Raw genomic sequence first — 17,317 nt, forward strand, 5'->3', positions numbered from 1 at the left:
GCCTGGACCTGTAGCCTCACCCAGGGTGAAATGTCTCAGGAAGATCTCCTCCGAGCTTCTCCAGTATTCCCCTATGTTGGTCCAACTCAGACTCAGGGGTCCATCGGGGCCTACCCAGGGGCTCTGTGCAAAGGGCTGGTGAGCCCTGCCCAGCTGCACTGCATCTCTGCAGACCTCCCTGGCTCATCACTCAGCTTCTTGCTGAGCTGGGCCATCTTTCCACAGCACTGGGATCCTCCCCATTTCCTGGAGCTCCAGACTGAGTGTCAACTAGCACCACCACCACTGTTGGGCAGGGTGGATGAGTTAGCCCCATTGCTGTGGTCTTCATAGAATGTAGGCATCGATAGGATCTCTGCATCACTCTTGTGGGAATTAAGCAAAGCCTAGGACTTGTGTTGTCCTAGAAAGCAATGAAATTCATAGCAGATGCTCCAGTGCAGCGCTCTTGTTGTCATCTTTCCCCAGCTCAAAGTTCAGGACTGCCCTGTCCTTGCTTTTGGGGGAGGTGGGCAGGTGTCCAGCTGAAAGCAATCCTGGCTGACTTGGATTTGGGTAAGGTTCAAGTGGGAAGGAGACTGCATGAGTGAATTGACATATGAATACACTTAGGTAAACAGGTCTGTCTGCCTTCTGAAGGCAGAAAATATTTTTCCCTCTGTGTGTGTGTTGGGAATTCCCATGGTTCACCAAATGAGATTTTTGTAAGATGGGCCTGAAACCTACCTTTCTTCATTAGTCTGAATCCGTGTCTCTCGGGAGCGTGTTTGAGAGCTGTTGGTGGAGGAGACAATTTCTAACACGGTGGGACTTCTAAATCCTCAGCCTCGTTCCTGCAGTTGTAATTACTTTCTCATAGTAGGGGAGTTAGTGTAAGGCCAAGAGAAAGGGATTTAAGCCAGGGTTTATGACTGGTGTCTTGGAAAAATGAAGAGGATTTTTGATTTTGTAGTTGATGCTGTGGCAACAAAATTGAAGCATTGGTTTTAATAGCTGACTCAGTTAATTAAGTTTCTTAGCATGTATCTTCCCATCTTTTACACTGGGTTTTAGCTGGAGCTGATGAAGTATCAATCTCACTCGACCATACTGTAAATTGCATTTAGCAGTATTTTGCCTACACATTATTCTCAGCGTACTATTGATGTAAGTGTGCAATGTATACTGCTGTTCCATTATTGGTATGTAAGGTGCTATTCATTGGAAAGTTAAGCCTCAGTCCAGCATTGCATCTAAATAAAGGAACCTTTCTCCTTTTCCATAATTAATGAAGAAACTTTTGAAAGCCCTGCTGCCGAAGCCGGGCTTAATGGTGCAGTGTGGATATCAGGCTGGGGCTTCTTGAAGTTACAGGATGCAGTCTGAGACGGAAGATGCCCTTCATCCTCATAGGCGCTGTCCAGGCAGCCTGTAAATTTGCAGAGCAAAACAGTTGCTGCTGAGAATCTGATGTCTGCACGACACATCTTACATGGGAGGTTGTCCTTGAGTAGCTGTTTCTGTGGGCTGAGCACCCATCAGGTGTTGGGGTGCATTACATATGCCCCTGCAGTGCCCTCAGGTTTAGGTTCATCCCGGTAGTATCGGGTTTGTGCACGCCACGAGCTCTCCGCAGTGTGAACCAAAGCATGGTAAGTGGGGACAACTGGGACATTCACTTTTAAAGTACTCCTATGCTCAGAACAGAAACACTAATGGGCATTAAATAGTTGAATGCAGGTCTCATAGTAGTGATTGGTGCCTAGAGCCAAATCTGTTTGTAAAAGCATGGTAGGTTGTTGTCAGTGCCAGCTCTGTTACTCTGGCTTAGGTTACCTGTAGTCTTTGGTTGGAGTGTGGCTCTGTGGGGACGTTCAGAGCTTTTTGGTGCTTGTCACAATTGTTGGACTTCCTCCACTGGAGGCCCATTCAAGGTGAAGAGCATGCCTTGTTACAGCTCCCCCAACACTGCTTTATTTTAATATGTGTTTTTCTGTGTATGTGAATTAGGAGTAATGCAGCAGATCCTACAGAAACATCCTAGCTGTGGAGAGCATCATATTATCCAACTGCCAAATTCTGAATGAGGATGATGATGCTGGGATGAAGGTGGGATGACAGAGTGTGGGCTGAGGAAAATGGTTACAGCCAGTGGGAGCAACACTCAGAAGAGCAGGGCCAGGGACGGGTAATCAGAAAGAACCAGGGAATGAAAACGGTGGTGAACCAGCAAAGCGAAACCTCTGTCAAAGTAGGAGGTGGTGCCCATTTACTGGAGAAGAGCAAAGAGATAAGTGAGTTTACCTATGAGAGACTGGCAGATTCACCTGACAGTTTTATTTGATAAGAGGCACAGGGAAGGTGGGGGACTATTGTTTTTTTAATTTTTAAGGTTAAAGGGAAGAATTATAGCTCTCCTTTATCTTGACTTGAGTAAAGCTTTTGATGGGGTGCCACACAGGAAGTTATTTAAGAAGATGAGGACTAGTAGGAAACTGGAACGGTGCAAAAGGGACTTTTTAGTGAGAAGTCTGGGAGAGGAAATCAGAGAGTGGTAGAGGAGGTACCCGCTGGAGTTCTTAGTGGTTGCTCTTAGAATGCTCTTGTTGCTTCTCCTGATGGTTCCTCTTGATGCAACAAGTAGAAGGGTGCTAATGGGATATACTGCTGCTCAGAGGGTGGTTCAGAGGTGTACAGTTGCAGACAGGTCAAGGGACTACCCATGTCTTTGGGGCTTGGATCACTTACCTTTGCAAAATGAAGGCTGGGAGATTATGACTGATCTCTAAAAGTATGCTGGGGTAACCACCCAAGCGGGGAAAGGCCATTCTTGGCACAAGAGCATGTGAGTAAATGCTGCCTACTAAAGCATTTTGGCTGGATAGTAGAGGAGTGGTGGTGGAGCTTTCCCACAGTGGAGATAAAGCACCTAGAAATTTTTAAGGGAAGGCCTGATGTTACGCCATGGTTGCCTGTGACAACTGGGGCTAGACCTGGCAGTGTAAAAAGCAAGAAATTCCTTCTAATGCTGTGCTCGTGGATTCAGGTAATGCTGTGAGGAGTTCCCTAGCCACTTTCTAAAGGCAAGGACAATTTTGAAGCAACATACTTAAGTTTTTTCAGAAAGAGTAAGACAAAACTTCCATACCCGGGCTGTGTCCAAGGACATAAATCTTGAAGGGACAGACTCCCTAACGGCACTGGTTCCACAGATGTCCTTGAGGAGCTGACCTCACTGCTGGCCATGCTGGTTTGACCGATTGTAGCTTTTAATGAGTGCTGTTACTGTCTGTGTTAGGTGAACGCCTATGCAGATGGTTGAATTTGTAGGCTTGATGAGTTGCGTAGCAAAATCTTCCCATGGTGTACCACCGCAAGATACGTGTCTCTCATGGGAAGAGAAACTCCAGAAGGATTTCCTAAGGGATCCCTCCACACAGGGGTTTGCTTTACCCTGCTGCTAATCCCATCATAAAGTCCCAAGCAGGGGAGCTGCACCTGAGCTGCTCACACACTGAAGCCGCTGCACGCCGCTGTTTGGCCGTGCCAGCAGGTTCATACACAGGAATAGTGCAGTTGCTGAAATGGGACCACGGCTGGAAACCCTGCCCCACAGTTTCATTAAACACCCCCATCCTGTAGTGCTTCTGTCCTGGGTGGGACAGGGAAGTTCAGGGAGTCCCACTGTGCTGTCACTTCAGTTGCTGCAAATGCAAAATAGCTTGAGCCTTTGCCTCAGTGTAACCAAGTTAAATAAAACTCAGTTCTGCGTGTCCTTTTTCCTAAATTATATCTGTTTCAGCCTGCACAGTTGTAGGCAACAGCAGCCTGTGCTGCTGCCTGTGGCTGGAGCTGGAGCTTAGAGAGGGGAAATGTCCCACCGGGTCTGTTCGACTGCAAGTGGTGTCACTGACTGCGGCACGTGGTCGTGTTGTGCTCTAGGGAGAGTAGCACCTGTGATGCCTTATTCTGGGATGTAATGCTCACTTCTTAGTTCACCCCGAGACTTAAAAAATATATGTAAGCACGTCTCTCTCTATATATCTGTCTGGTTTTTTAATTCCCAGCCCAGGAAAAATGCTCTGAAATCTGAAAGATGGGCTTTGCGTTTTTGGCTTGACCACTTGTCTGTGAACTGGGTGGTTGTGGAGTGGGGTGGGAGCTGGCGTGGAGTGCCACGTCTCTCCCTGCATCGTGCAGGCTTCGCAGTGTGAGTGGGAGCGGGAAGCAGAAAATGCTTTGGTTTTGTCTGTTTTATTTCCCTGTGCTAGGTAAAATGCTGAAGGAGACATTTTGCCATGTAAAAAGGTGGAAAGTGGGAAGATTTGTTTGTTGAAATGTAACAGGGCTGTAGCAGTGTACCTGTGCAGTGATGCTGTTTTGGGGGGGTATCCTGGTCCAGGTAATGATGGAAACATCTTTCTTGCAGGCCCAAACACAAAGATGGAGTGTCAGAAAATAATCAATTTTGGAAACCAGCTTCTTCGCCGGAAAAATGTGGACTGCACTCGAGAAGACAGTCGGCTCTCGCGATGCCTCAACACATTTGACTTAGTGGCTCTGGGTGTAGGCAGCACTTTGGGTGCAGGTGTCTACGTACTGGCTGGAGCCGTGGCGCGGGAGAACGCAGGACCTGCCATTGTTATCTCCTTCTTGATTGCTGCCTTGGCTTCAGTGCTGGCTGGACTCTGCTACGGAGAATTTGGTGCTCGAGTTCCTAAGACGGGATCAGCTTACCTCTACAGCTACGTGACCGTGGGCGAGCTGTGGGCCTTCATCACAGGGTGGAATTTAATCCTCTCCTATGTTATCGGTAAGTATGGTGGGTGCGCTGCGAGACCCTAGCTTTAGTCCAGGATGGCAGCCTAGATTATAAGATCAGCGTTGTTTGGGCGCTTGTGTTACTGTTACAAAATAGACGCTGTGCTCTTGCACTCACCGAGGATTTCAGGACTCGTCTGCGGGGTGTGTTGTTGGTGGCTCCTGTCAGTCGGCGAGGTGAGTGGTGTGCTATGGGCTGAGGGTTTGTCCTGAAGCCGGATTATTGCTGCTGCGACTTCCTCTGAATCTCCACATCATCCCTTTGGCATCCCCTGGCTGCTGCACACTTACCAGGGAGCAAAAGCGTGTCCCCTCTGCCGAGAAAGAAGCCGCTGATGGAAGGATGCTTTTACACAGCAGCATCTGTACTCCCAGCTGATAAAGGATTAATTCCTGGTCCCTTTGAGACCTGTTTAAAGTATCTGGAGATCAGAGTTTTGTCTCATGAATGGCTGCAGGATTAAGCTTAGGGTGATCTGCAGGTTCACAGTCTCTGAAATGTCCAAACCAAATCCCTTCTAAGCCCTTGACTCCCACTAGGAGAGGCCTTGGATCAACTCAGAGCATGCAGTGTACAACTCAGCTGATACATTAAAACTTAATCCACACTTTGCTAATTAAGGATTCGTGTCTTTTCAAGCACATTCTGGGCACGTTGCTTGTCATCATGCCTGTAATTAAGGCTGCAACCAACTTGCCAGTTGAGAGTGAAGACTTACTAGTTAAAATGAAAACCGATGTTATGCTAAATTATTAAAGGGAGGGGTTTTTTTTTAAATGCATTTTATGGGATGTGTGTTACCTTGGAGATTAGTTCCCATGGTGCTGAGGAGGGTAAGATCATATCAAGAACGATACAGTGACGTAGCAGCTGCTTGTCTGAGGTCGTGCTGGCTCTGCTCTGTGTGCTACCTGAAACCTTTTCCTCTTCCTCCTTTTTTTTTTTTTTTTTTTTTTTTAAAATAAGAAATGAGAGGATGAAAAGCCAGAGTCAATTAAACTCATCTCCTTAGGAAATCTGAGTCCCGTGGTTCTTTTATGAATCAGGTTCACTGCAAGGAGGGGATAAAAATAGTTTTTAAAAAAAGTAAGCATATAATTTTCTCCAGACTTCTAAAATGGACTCTACTTAGGCTACGTGTAGAAAAATTGAACAGTCTTCTTGGTGATTTATCTTCCATTCCAGAAAGGTAATGATAAATCTTCTCCTCCATGCTCCTCATCTACTTAGTTATGTGACCACCAAAATGACTGACATAGCCGTGGATGCTGTCCCAAAACCTGATTCTGCAAATGCACAATGAAAAGATTTACATACTGAACGTTACACTCCCAGGATCTGGGCTGAGGCTGGTATTTCTGAGATTTTTTTTTTTTGTCCTCTCATAATGGCTTTTGAACCACTGCCTCAGTTTTTATTTCCGAGTTGGCTGCTCAGTGTATTATCACAAGGCAGAAAATTCAGTAAAAAATAAGTAGATATTATCCATGAATGTGTTCAAACACAACTTTGTTACTTTTAATTCAGACCTGTGACAAAAATGCATGTTTGCAACTGGCTTCCTCATAATTTGGGATTAAGGTTGGCTAAGCAGGAAAAACAACTGGGGGAGGAAGTGAGCTATAGCAGGTCTCTTTTCTTTATCTTACCCAACCTTTCTCCTTGTGCTAAATACCCCTCTTGTGAGCTGGGACAACTCCCAGCAGCTTTGGAGGCATGGAGGAGAAAGATATGTTGGCAGGCACACATGGCAGTTCAGAGCCGGGGGTTGAGAAGGGCAGAAAGCCAATTTTTTTCTCAGTCGTGCTGCAGAAAATGCCAAGCAGTGCCACCGAAACCACATGGGGTGGTGGGAGCTTGCATCTGTAAAGGGCTTGGCCAACTTGGTGTTTTCACGCTGAGGTTCTCGGACATCTGTTCAGAAAGTATTGTGGGGGTGGAAAAAGAGATCCTGGTGTCCCGGGATGGGTGGCCAATAGCTTGTAATTAATTGAAGTGACTTGACTTGGGGGAAGACTGGTGTGGGGTCTTGGAGGTGAGTGATGAGCAAAAATGGGTGTGCAAGTGGTCTAGACAGAAGGAAGAAGGTGTTCAGGACCAGGATCTGGTGTGAACTTCCTTCTGGGAAGATGTGGGTTTGGGGAACCATGCCAGATTGTGAGAAGCATTTCAGGAACTAGAAGCTGGTGGGAGCTGGTAATACGATGAGTAACAGCATGCCTGGCGAGTAGCTGCTGCTGCGATTTCCTGGGGCACGTGGTGGCCTCCTGCCCTGTGCCTGTTTCTGCAGTGAGCCCTGCACCTAAGCTCAGCAGCTCTCCTGGGAGCTGTGTGCTGTGGGCAGGACCCAGCTCGATCTGGCGAGGTTGTGCTAACCCAGAACTAGTAAATCCTCCTGGATACAAGCCGAATGTCTTTGCACCGTGCTCTCTAGCAACAGGTGTCTGCGATGTTGGAAGAATGTCAGATTCTCCCTGCTCCCTCAAGGCTGTTGGTTACAGAGAGTTTGGGATAAATGGCTGATAGTGGAACTGGCATCCAAGCAACTGGCATCTAATATAACACATTCAGGAGCTGGTTGTTCCTGTCCTAGAACATGAAATATTAGAGCCAGGACAAAAAGGAAAAAAAATCACTGAAGAAATAGTCTCTTCCCTCAAATCATGCCAAAGTTAAGCTGAAAAATTTTAATGTGGTATACAATAACTTTTGGAGTTTTTCAAGATTAAATTGATGGCACTGATGTCCCACCTTTTCAAAAGCATTCACATTGTGTGCTTTTCTGTCTCAGTGAACAGAAATGTCTCCAAACAGGTCTGTTCTGCAGCTTATTTTTATACTGTTGCAAAGCTGGATTGGGGCAGTGAGTGTTCCCAGCTTTGCTGCAGGTGCTGCCCACCGCTGCTGCAGAGGGATTAGCTGTAGATAAGCATGGACATTGTTTGACACGACTGCAGGTGCCGGAGCTGGGACCTGAACACCCACCCGCAGGTGAGTGTGTCAGGACAAACTGTTCTAGGTAGAAGGGGGCCCTGACGGCGTACTCTGAGGAATTGCTCTGCAAACTGAAACCAAACCAACCTCTTTTTTTAACTAGGTAATTATGTACAGTAGTAATTATATCATGCAATTAGATGCTGTTATATATAATGTACTGTATAAGACATCAGGAGTATAATGATAGCCACTTTAATGCAGGAGAGGGAGAAGTTGGCTATTACCCAAACCTACTTATTTTACACAATGCTGTCACTGTCTGGTGGTAGCTTTTCGTTGTTACTATTTCAGTTCTCTGAAATGACTCTCCTGGCCCAGACAATGTCCCGGACTTGGTCATCCTGAGAACCCAGGTTCAGTCCTCACCCTGGCAAGCTGTGCATAGTTTGGTGCTCTTGGGAACCGCAGCAAACAGCGACCCCGGAGGGGGACGTCTAAGCACTTGCTGCAGGCAGGAGTCGTGCGCTTGCTGGGATCATCACCAGCGTCCTGCAATAGGCTGACTTATGCTCAGGTAACCTGTAAATTATATCTGAGTCTTTATCCTGTTTGGATGTTCTAGCACCGGAGGTCAGAGCAGATCTGTATGTTGCTGGAGTGCAGAGCTTACAGAGCTGGGCAAATGTTGCAGTCCAGGCTCTGGTGCTCCAGTGTCGCACTGCCAGAGGCTGGCTGGCTTCTGTAAGGTCCCTCTGCCTGGGCTGCAGTCACCTGGCCAGGGCTGCCAGGGATTTCTGCTGGTATCAGAAGAGACTCAGACCTCTCTAAGTAGCAGAAATTACCAGGTTTGGGGGAAGTTCAGGCTGCTGGGGGCATAAGGAAAAAGTCAGTCTAGGCTGTATCTTAAGGCAAAGTCAAGATTTACTAAGAAGCCAAACCACTATAAGGATTTTTTTACCTTGCCAGCTGAGTAGGAGTCTGAGACCCACCACCTGTGTGTGTTACCATCAAAGCAGATGCCAGGCATGAATACAGGCTGCGGGCTGGATCTGCAGAGGAAAGGCTGCTCCCAGCACCCGGGAAGCACATGCAAGGTTGCTTGAGGCCCTCCATGGTGAAAAGCCATGCAAGGTGCTCCCTGTTTGGAACGTGTGCCAGCCACGAAGGGTGATCTGCATCCTTTCTGTCCTCTGGCAGGAACCTCAAGTGTGGCCAGAGCCTGGAGCGCAACGTTTGATGAAATCATAGGCCAGCATATTGAAAAATTTTGTAAAAAATATATGACGATGGATGCTCCCGGAGTGCTAGCAAAATACCCAGACATCTTCGCCGTGGTGATAATCATCATCCTAACAGGTAAAACCTTGGAAGGGTTTGTGAGTCTTGGACCTCCTTCTTCTGTAATTTCATTGTTTGCTTTTGGAATAGGCACAAAGTCCTGATTTATTTTGGACAACATATTAAAGACTCTTTCTTTGCTACAAGTGTTGGATTGACCTATATAGCTGCTGTGGAGTTAGCATGGGGCATAGCCTGTTTACAAGGTTTTTAATTAGAGGGGAGCATTCTCGATATTTTTTGAGCCACTTTTAAAACCTTCAATCAAATTTTATGTAAGGAAGAAAAGAAAAGATGACTTGTTATCCTCAGTCAGGTATGGAAGTTTAATCCTTGCCTCCACAAATCCTATTACACAAGAATTTCATTCTGTTGCTCTATCAACCTTATTCCCGCTTTGATAATCTGCCAATTTTCAGTGCCTTGAGCCAGGAAAGTGAGAAAAAAAATATGGGACTCAGTAACAACCTCATGTACTACTGTTTTCGTTTTTTTAAAATACATATGGGCTTCAGTTTGCAGCAGTGAATGCAAGACTCCAGAAAAATAAATGTGTGATAAACAGTCAGGTCCTCTTTTTTTCTAAAAATGTGCCAAGGCTTTGATCAGAATTTGGAAAAGTTTTGAAAATTTCTAAAATTAAAATCCTTCTGAACTTCTTGCTCTGCTCCAACTGGATCTTGCAAAGCATTGCCAAATTTAGGTGAATTTAAAAAATTACACTTCTCATGTACCCCTCTGTGGTTTCCAGAATGCAGAAGCTGCAGTGTCACCCCAACAAGGTTATCCTGACATTTCCCACTCTGATCAGGATGGCCATCTTACAGCGTGAGCTGTGCTCATGGGAACAGGCTTCATAAGCAAGGGATGCTTTGGCATCTGGGTTTGCATTTGGATCTAGGACTATATCGAGGACTGCTGAAGTCAAGAGCAGCCCTCTGTTTTCAGGACTACATCTGAATGGGAGAGAAGATTTTCCTCTTTGTTCATTTGTATATAATAGGAATTGCTTTAGTTTCAAATTAGAATCTGGTCTTTCACCAGATACAATTTACAAAATTTAAGACTCCTCATTTTAGCACTACTGAGGAGTAAAATTATACAGATTACCGATGGCTTTATTCCCCTGCATGGAGCAAATTCCCTGGATTTTAATAAAAAATGCAAACCATTCTTTTCTACAAAAAGCTACTGAATGAGCAGCTTTAGTCCCAAATATAAGCACTACAAGTTTATTTCTGCTTGCACTGTCTTGAGCTTCAGATTTCTACAAGGTACCTTACAAGTTTTTCCTGGGCAGGTACGCAGTTTTATCTTACGTGCTTATCAGCTTATTTCCTATTTTAAAAGAAGGAAAGGTGAGTGCATAGGATGTTCCCCTGTCCTTGAAGTGCCTTGGAGTAGCAGTAAGGACACCCTGTTGTGCTTCTTTTCTCCCTCAGGCTCGTGTGAAGTTTTTTACCTTCTCCCTCAGCCGCCTTCTTAGATTTGGGTTAAAGGTTTGGGTTCTTGAAAATCAGGCACCTGAAGAGCAAATGAAAGTTACCAGAGCTTGTCGTTCCGAGAAGCCGAGCTATGCCTCAGTGAGATCCTGGTTGCCAAAGCCTGTAAATGTGTTCTTCTTCAGATGGATGCTCTTAAGACCACAGGCTGAAATCCTGCTCTTGCTGAACTCACTAGAGAAGCTCCCGCTGATTTAAATGGGAGCAGGATTCCCAAGATGCCACCTTCTTCTGTGTCTTCAGCACTAGAAGTAGCTGTCCTCCTGGATTTGGTCCCTGCTCATATTTTCCCCTGCTTCTAAGGAAAATTGAATGTTGTTCATAACTTCTGCATGTGGCCAAGACCTCTAAGACAATGTTCCTTCATGAAAAACCACCTGGGGTGCTTTCTCCAGGTCTCTGGGTGGAGTTTGAGGCTGTGTCTAGGTGGCACAGCATAGCACCATGAGGCGACCAGAGCTGGCGTTAAAAGCGCTGGAAGCAGTTTAGCTGTGTTAGCAGAGCACTTTACCAGGGGCACGTGCCAAATGGGCATGCTGGATGGGAAGGTGTGTCACATCCCGCAGTAGTAATGTCTGGGCTGGAGTCCTCGTCCTCCTTCTGGGTGAGTTAATCCTGACCTACCTGAACTACTTGGCTTTGTGGAGAAATGAGGTGTGATAAGTTGGGCAGAGCACAGCATGAACAGAGCTGGGCTACCTCTGCAAGCCCTCAGCGCCTGCTGCTGGTGGCAAAATACCTGACTGCCTGTCTGCCATTTTTTCCCCAGGGCTTTTAATTTTTGGCGTTAAGGAATCAGCCCTGGTGAACAAAGTGTTCACCTGCATCAACATCCTTGTCCTTGGCTTCGTCATGGTCTCCGGCTTCGTGAAAGGGTCTATTAAAAACTGGCAGCTGACTGAACAGGACATTTACAACACCAGCCACAGCATTTACGGAGACAAGTAGGTTGGATCTTTTCTTCTCAGCTCTGAAATTGATGCATTTTCAATGGCAAGCTTATAGGGGGGTTTGTGGAATGATTCAGAAAACTAGTGAATGGGATGGCTCCCTCCTTTGCCAAATGCCTTGAGGCAAAGTTGGTTTCAGTGGGCGTTTGCTGAAAGCAGGCTGTGCTGATGGGCTGAAACTGATAGGAGGTAGGCTGTGTCAGCGTGGGCCCTGCTGCAGAACTGACCATTTCCAGCCTCATGACCCGTACAGCATCCAAATTTGAGAGAAAAGAGCTTTTTAGACAACCTCCTACTCAAGGCTACACCAGGCTGGCTCTGGTGCCTGTATGAAGCCATGACCAAGTATAGCTCTGTAGTTGCTTTGGACACTTGGGCAATATCCTTGAGTTGTACCTTTTGGAGACTTTGTCCCAAAAGTTTACTGCCTCAGTAAAATGAAGGCAAGTTGCAGATTATTTTAATGCATTGCAGCAAGCATATCACAAATCCATTTTTAGTGATATTTTGCTACTTGGGCAAAATCCTGACTTCCTATACAAGATTAAAATTAAGGAGCTTACAAGGGTTGCCAGTGATACAAGGCTGTTCATTTTTGCTTGAGACTATGCAACACAGAATGAGGGCCTTTAAATATCTCCACGTACCTCAACTCAGTCCTGGCTTGCTATCTAAACTGTTTATGCTGGCCTGCAAGGAAGCACAGTTTGGCAAAAACTGGAGAGATTTATAAATGTTGCGTGGGTCAAGTTTGGCTTGTGTACAAGCCGCTTATTGAGCGTCTCTGCAAAATTCAGCCTGCTGTGAACGAATTGTTTCTATAGGAAAGGTCCCCCCTCCTTCCCTACTGCTATTCCCATGCAAGGAGCAATTAGTGCAATAGCTTCAAAGTGTAAGTGTAGCTCTTTGACCCGGAGCACTTAATATTTTTGTAAAATCTGTCTGGGGTTTACTTTACTTTATCATTATTTCCAGAGTAATCCACATTTGGGTTGTGCTATTTCTGCACATAACAGGCCAGTTTTCATCTAAGTCTCAACAGAGATTCTACAAGAGAGTTCAGATGCTTACACCTGATAAGACTTGCATTTGGGATTTACTTTAATTTAATTGCCTTAATTCATCTTTACAAAGGCTTTTCCCTGAAAAAGTGACCTGAGTCACTTGAACTGAAGGATATGTTATACATGAGTCAACACAGGCACATGGATCCAGGGTCCTGATCCAGAATGCACTGGGATCAGGAGATGTCTATCTGTTGACTTGAATGAACTTTGGATGAGGCTCAGCAAAGCATTTGGTGCGTCAGGGATGCAGGCTCCTCTCCTCCCTCAGGGTGGCAAGCACGGTTTGGGTATGAACTTGGCTCAGGGAATTTTGAAGTTGAGAATGGAGGATTGGGTGGGTTTTAGACAGTCATGGCACCCTGCATTGCTCTCTGATGTTTACTCACCTATACTTCATCTGAGTCCATCTTAGGTGAAAAGTGGACAGTTTACATTTTTCTCAGTCTTCAGTTTTCAGAATTACATGTTGTGCTTTTTCAAAAGCTTATGTTTAAATGAATAGGTGTATCTACACGCATGCAGTAATATTAGGAGAGGAATTTTAATATTCATGCTATTTTCTCCGTGTCTTGGCCAAGACATTTTTATCTGCCCCAAAAAACAGGTGGTAGGAACAAACCATGAACCATTTTTATTCCGTGCATTCCCCAGGCTGTTGCAGGCCAGTGCAAAGCTCTGCAGTGGGTAGGGCTTAGCATTTTGCCTGGTATTTGTATGCTAGCATGTGAAAGGGAGAGTGTGTTCCTTCAAACTCCAGCTTTGGATTTTGTTATGAGCTATATGAATAGTTTTGTTACTCCCACCTAGGCAGGATGACTTCTAACCCAGTGCCATGCCTTTTAGTCAAACACAGGAAGAAAAGCTCTATGGTGTTGGAGGGTTTATGCCCTATGGATGGAAAGGAGTCCTCTCAGGGGCAGCCACATGTTTTTATGCTTTCGTGGGATTTGACTGTATTGCTACTACAGGTAAGAGGAAAGATATCTTCATTCTGGTTATGAACCTGATTGCTGGTAGATTGGCTTTCAGTAATACAGCACAGCACAGATAATGAGTAATTCAGGACACTGCATTCATCATCCCTCTGAACCTCAGCCCAGAATATACTTTTGGCTCAGCTGCTCCTAATACTCGAAGTGCTGAGTATGTCCAAGTCCCTGGGTGCTCGAGTGTTGAATTCTAGCTGCTGTGGCAGGCAGCTAGACTGCATAACCCACAAAATCAGCTTTCTCCCTTCTTTGCCTGCGGGGCCCAGTCCCATGGTTGGTCACTGATGACACTAACCAGGTCAGACTCCACGGAAAACACAGCCAACTTTACCAATTAGGCAAACAAGGAAGGCCCAGGTTCAGATGTTTTGTATGACTGGTGAAGTGTGAACCTCTAACTCCAGATGATGCTTTAATCAACAGGTTATTCTGGAGTAGGGTTCTTCAGTGCCCTCAGCTGAAGGTGCTCAACTGGCTTGGAGTATTTAAAGAGCCAGAGAAAGAGGGAGCCTCTGGGGAGTCATCTGCAGCCTAAAACTGTGCCTCAAAATAAGGGGGAGTTTTTATCTTCAAAGGTTCAGAGATCTCCTTCTGAGAGAGAAAACATCAGCACTGTCATATTTCTCCTGGCTAAGAAGAATCTCAGTTCCCTGGAGAAAGGAAGGATTATCCTTAATTTCACATTTGGCAAGAACTGAGTTGCTTCAAAGCTGGAGCAGAGGGAGGAGGAGATCATCACGAAGACAGATAAAGCAGTACTGCCTCTTCTTCCAAGGAGTTTGAGAAGTGCTGGCTCCATTACTCCAGCCAGCCCTAGGGCCTCTCTTTGGAGGAGAAACACATTCATCTGCCTTTGACTTATAGGTGCATGGGTCTCTGCTTATTGGTTCATCCTCCTGAAATGCCAAACCTCAGGAGCTCTTGCTTTCAGAGGAGAGCAGCTCTGGAGGACAGTGAAGGCTCAAAGCTGTTTCTTAATTAATCAGTGCCTGAATTTTGAGGATTTTTTTTATTTTACACATTCATCCCAACTTGGTTGTTGAAAAATTTCCATAAAAACTAGAGGGAGTCCCTTTTTTTAAGAGGGATTTTCAAAGATCTGTATGATTTCCAGGTGCTGTGCGAAGTCTGCATTTTGCTGGAACTGGGCACCTATGGTGCTGTGTTCACTGTGCAGTAGTTTTGGTGGAGATGCTAACTGAAATGCTCACCCAAGGATTTGCCCTACAACTGCACAATAATTTCTTGTCCCATTGCTTGTGATCATTGAATTATTCTTGGGGCTGCACCATCAGTGGGATAGCAGGAGTAACTGGAGGTAAAAATAACCCTTTTTGGGGAAGGGACTGCTTTTAATCCATATCGTTTCTGGGCTCCTGAGTTTACAGGGCCTCCACAAATGTTTATGTCAGAAGGAGTCACAGGAGCAGCAGAAGTGGGAGCAACAGGCTGGGGCAGGCCGTTGGCAGCATGCAGGTCCACACATGGTCAAACAGCGCCTTGCTGCCCACGGAGCCTTTGAAAGCCCCAGCCAGCATGTCCTAGGTTGGGATAAAGTTCTTGCTCGTCATTTAGCTGGTATTTCAATTTCTTTCTTCTAGGCGAGGAGGTAAAAAACCCTCAGAAGGCCATTCCTATTGGCATCGTGGCATCTCTGCTCATCTGCTTTGTGGCTTATTTTGGTGTGTCAGCTGCCTTGACGCTCATGATGCCTTACTACCAACTGGATACCAACAGCCCTTTACCCAATGCCTTTAAATATGTGGGTTGGGATGGAGCCAATTATGCAGTGGCTGTCGGTTCCTTGTGTGCGCTTTCTACGAGGTGAGACACTGTTCTTCCTTTGTGCATCTCTCAAGGCAAACATGTATCTCCAGCTCCTTTAAAAAATGGTGCATGTCAGGGCTTTGCCTTCACTGTGTTCCCCTAGGTCAAGGGAGCCGAGACCAGGGATGAAATTCAGAGCTATTGACTTCAAAAGGGCCAGGATTTCACCCTGTGATAGATTTCAGAGATCAGTATCACTTCAGAAACTCCCATCTTAGCAGCAGACCCAGCAGGTGCATCTCTGGAATATAAATAGATTCATTGACTAAGTCATGGAGGCAACTCCGCGGTGCAAGCATGGTTTGCCCACAAGACATCCCGGCCTGCTGGGTGGAGAGCAGGTTTGTGTCAGGTAGTGCAGGGTGCATCTCCTGGAGCATATGCGGCTTACCATATCCAGGGCCGTCTGTCTGCAGGTTGCCTGCAGGACAGCCATCTGGATGGGAGGCAGGGCAGGCTGGAGGCAAACTATGTCATGTTCTTCTGCACTCTAGAGACCTATTGTTTCAGATCAACTTAGACATATTCAGTTAGGTGAGCAACTCATAGAGGCTCGTAGAAGTTATGGCTATTTTGCTATCTGAAAGTCAGGCTGTTTTCATCGCCTGTGGCTAAGTTTAGGTATCCAAAATCTCAGAGCTGCACCTCAGTTGCCAGCTATCAGCAACATGAGTGTGTGGAGGGAGCCCTTGAAGGAGAAGCTGAAGTGAACAAAAGCCACCTGTTCTGTGTTTGTACTGCCATAAACTTGCTTTCGTTTGTGTGCCTGTGCTCAGCAGGAGGTGATATAAGTAGATTATTTCCCCCTTCTGTGTCCTTAGTCTCCTTGGCTCCATGTTTCCGATGCCTCGAATAATTTATGCTATGGCAGAAGATGGGCTTCTCTTTAAATTTTTGGCTAAAGTCAATGAGAAGAGAAAAACTCCAATAATTGCAACAGTGACATCAGGTGCCATTGCAGGTAAGATCCAAAGACTTACATGAATGCGTGGAACGGAGGCATAAGCTCATCCTAGGGGCAGATAAGTCTGCCTGACTCTAGCCCGCTTACTAATCGGATGTATTGCACAGCACGACTTCCCAGAGCATGCCCTGGGTTTCCAGGGCATACCCTGGAGGGGCTGGGTGAGCATGAATAGCTTGCTGTGTGCCTGTTCCTCTTTCTCAGAGCTCATTGCTGACATCCTGTCTCATGCCAAGAATTGCCTTCATCCGCTCCCTGGGTGCTCTGCCAGCCTTAAAAATAATTAACCCCCTGCAAGGTGGCAGCCAGCGGTGCCCCAGCATCCTTGTGGCTGTTGGCCTGGCTTGGCTGAAGACACCACACTGCCTGTGGGTAGCAGCTCGGCAGAAGACACCAGAGCAGCCGGAGACAGGCAGATGACCCCTGTGGCACAGACATTTGTTAATCAGAAGCTGGCAGCCATCCCATCCTCCCCTTCCCTCTCCTGGCCCCCAGGAATATGGGAATTGAACCTTCCAGATGGCAAGGACGAGTGGCTTACCCTCTTCTCGTAGGTGTCCCCTTCCTCTCAATGCCTAGCCTTGCTGCTTCCTCTTTACCTTCCACTGCAAATGTGGGATGAGCCGTTGATGTGAGAACATGCCATGTTTGGTGGGGAGTTGGTGCTGAACTGCCACTGTGGGTTCTGAGCTCCTGTGGAGCGGCTCAGCTTCTGCTGCTGGGACCCATGGAGCCTCCTCACAGCTGCTTCTCTGGCACCTTTCTCTTCAGGCGGCCTTGGGTCTAAACTGGGGAAAAAAGAGCCAGATAAAGTAAAAAAAAAAGTGCTTTGCAGTCCCTTCAGGTCTCTTCAGAGTGGTCTGTAGTGCCTAGGACCAAAGCACACACGAAGCTGCAGGGACAGCACTTGCCAGCTGAGCTTGAAGGTTGGGTTGGTTGTTG

General features: G+C 46.4%; 1 protein-coding gene across 1 annotated transcript in view; it reads left to right on the plus strand.

The window, feature by feature from the left end:
* SLC7A1 (solute carrier family 7 member 1) overlaps positions 1–17,317 on the plus strand; it is a 71,005-nt gene that overhangs the window by 22,553 nt on the left and 31,135 nt on the right. The window contains exons 2-7 of the mRNA XM_076364316.1: positions 4,409–4,792; positions 8,936–9,094; positions 11,348–11,522; positions 13,439–13,563; positions 15,186–15,408; positions 16,233–16,372. Coding sequence (XP_076220431.1) covers positions 4,423–4,792; positions 8,936–9,094; positions 11,348–11,522; positions 13,439–13,563; positions 15,186–15,408; positions 16,233–16,372 — 1,192 coding nt within the window. The 5' untranslated portion in view covers positions 4,409–4,422. The remainder of the gene's footprint in view (positions 1–4,408; positions 4,793–8,935; positions 9,095–11,347; positions 11,523–13,438; positions 13,564–15,185; positions 15,409–16,232; positions 16,373–17,317) is intronic.

The sequence above is a fragment of the Aptenodytes patagonicus genome, chromosome 1 (genome assembly GCF_965638725.1).
Source record: "Aptenodytes patagonicus chromosome 1, bAptPat1.pri.cur, whole genome shotgun sequence".
Classification (NCBI taxonomy): domain Eukaryota; kingdom Metazoa; phylum Chordata; class Aves; order Sphenisciformes; family Spheniscidae; genus Aptenodytes; species Aptenodytes patagonicus.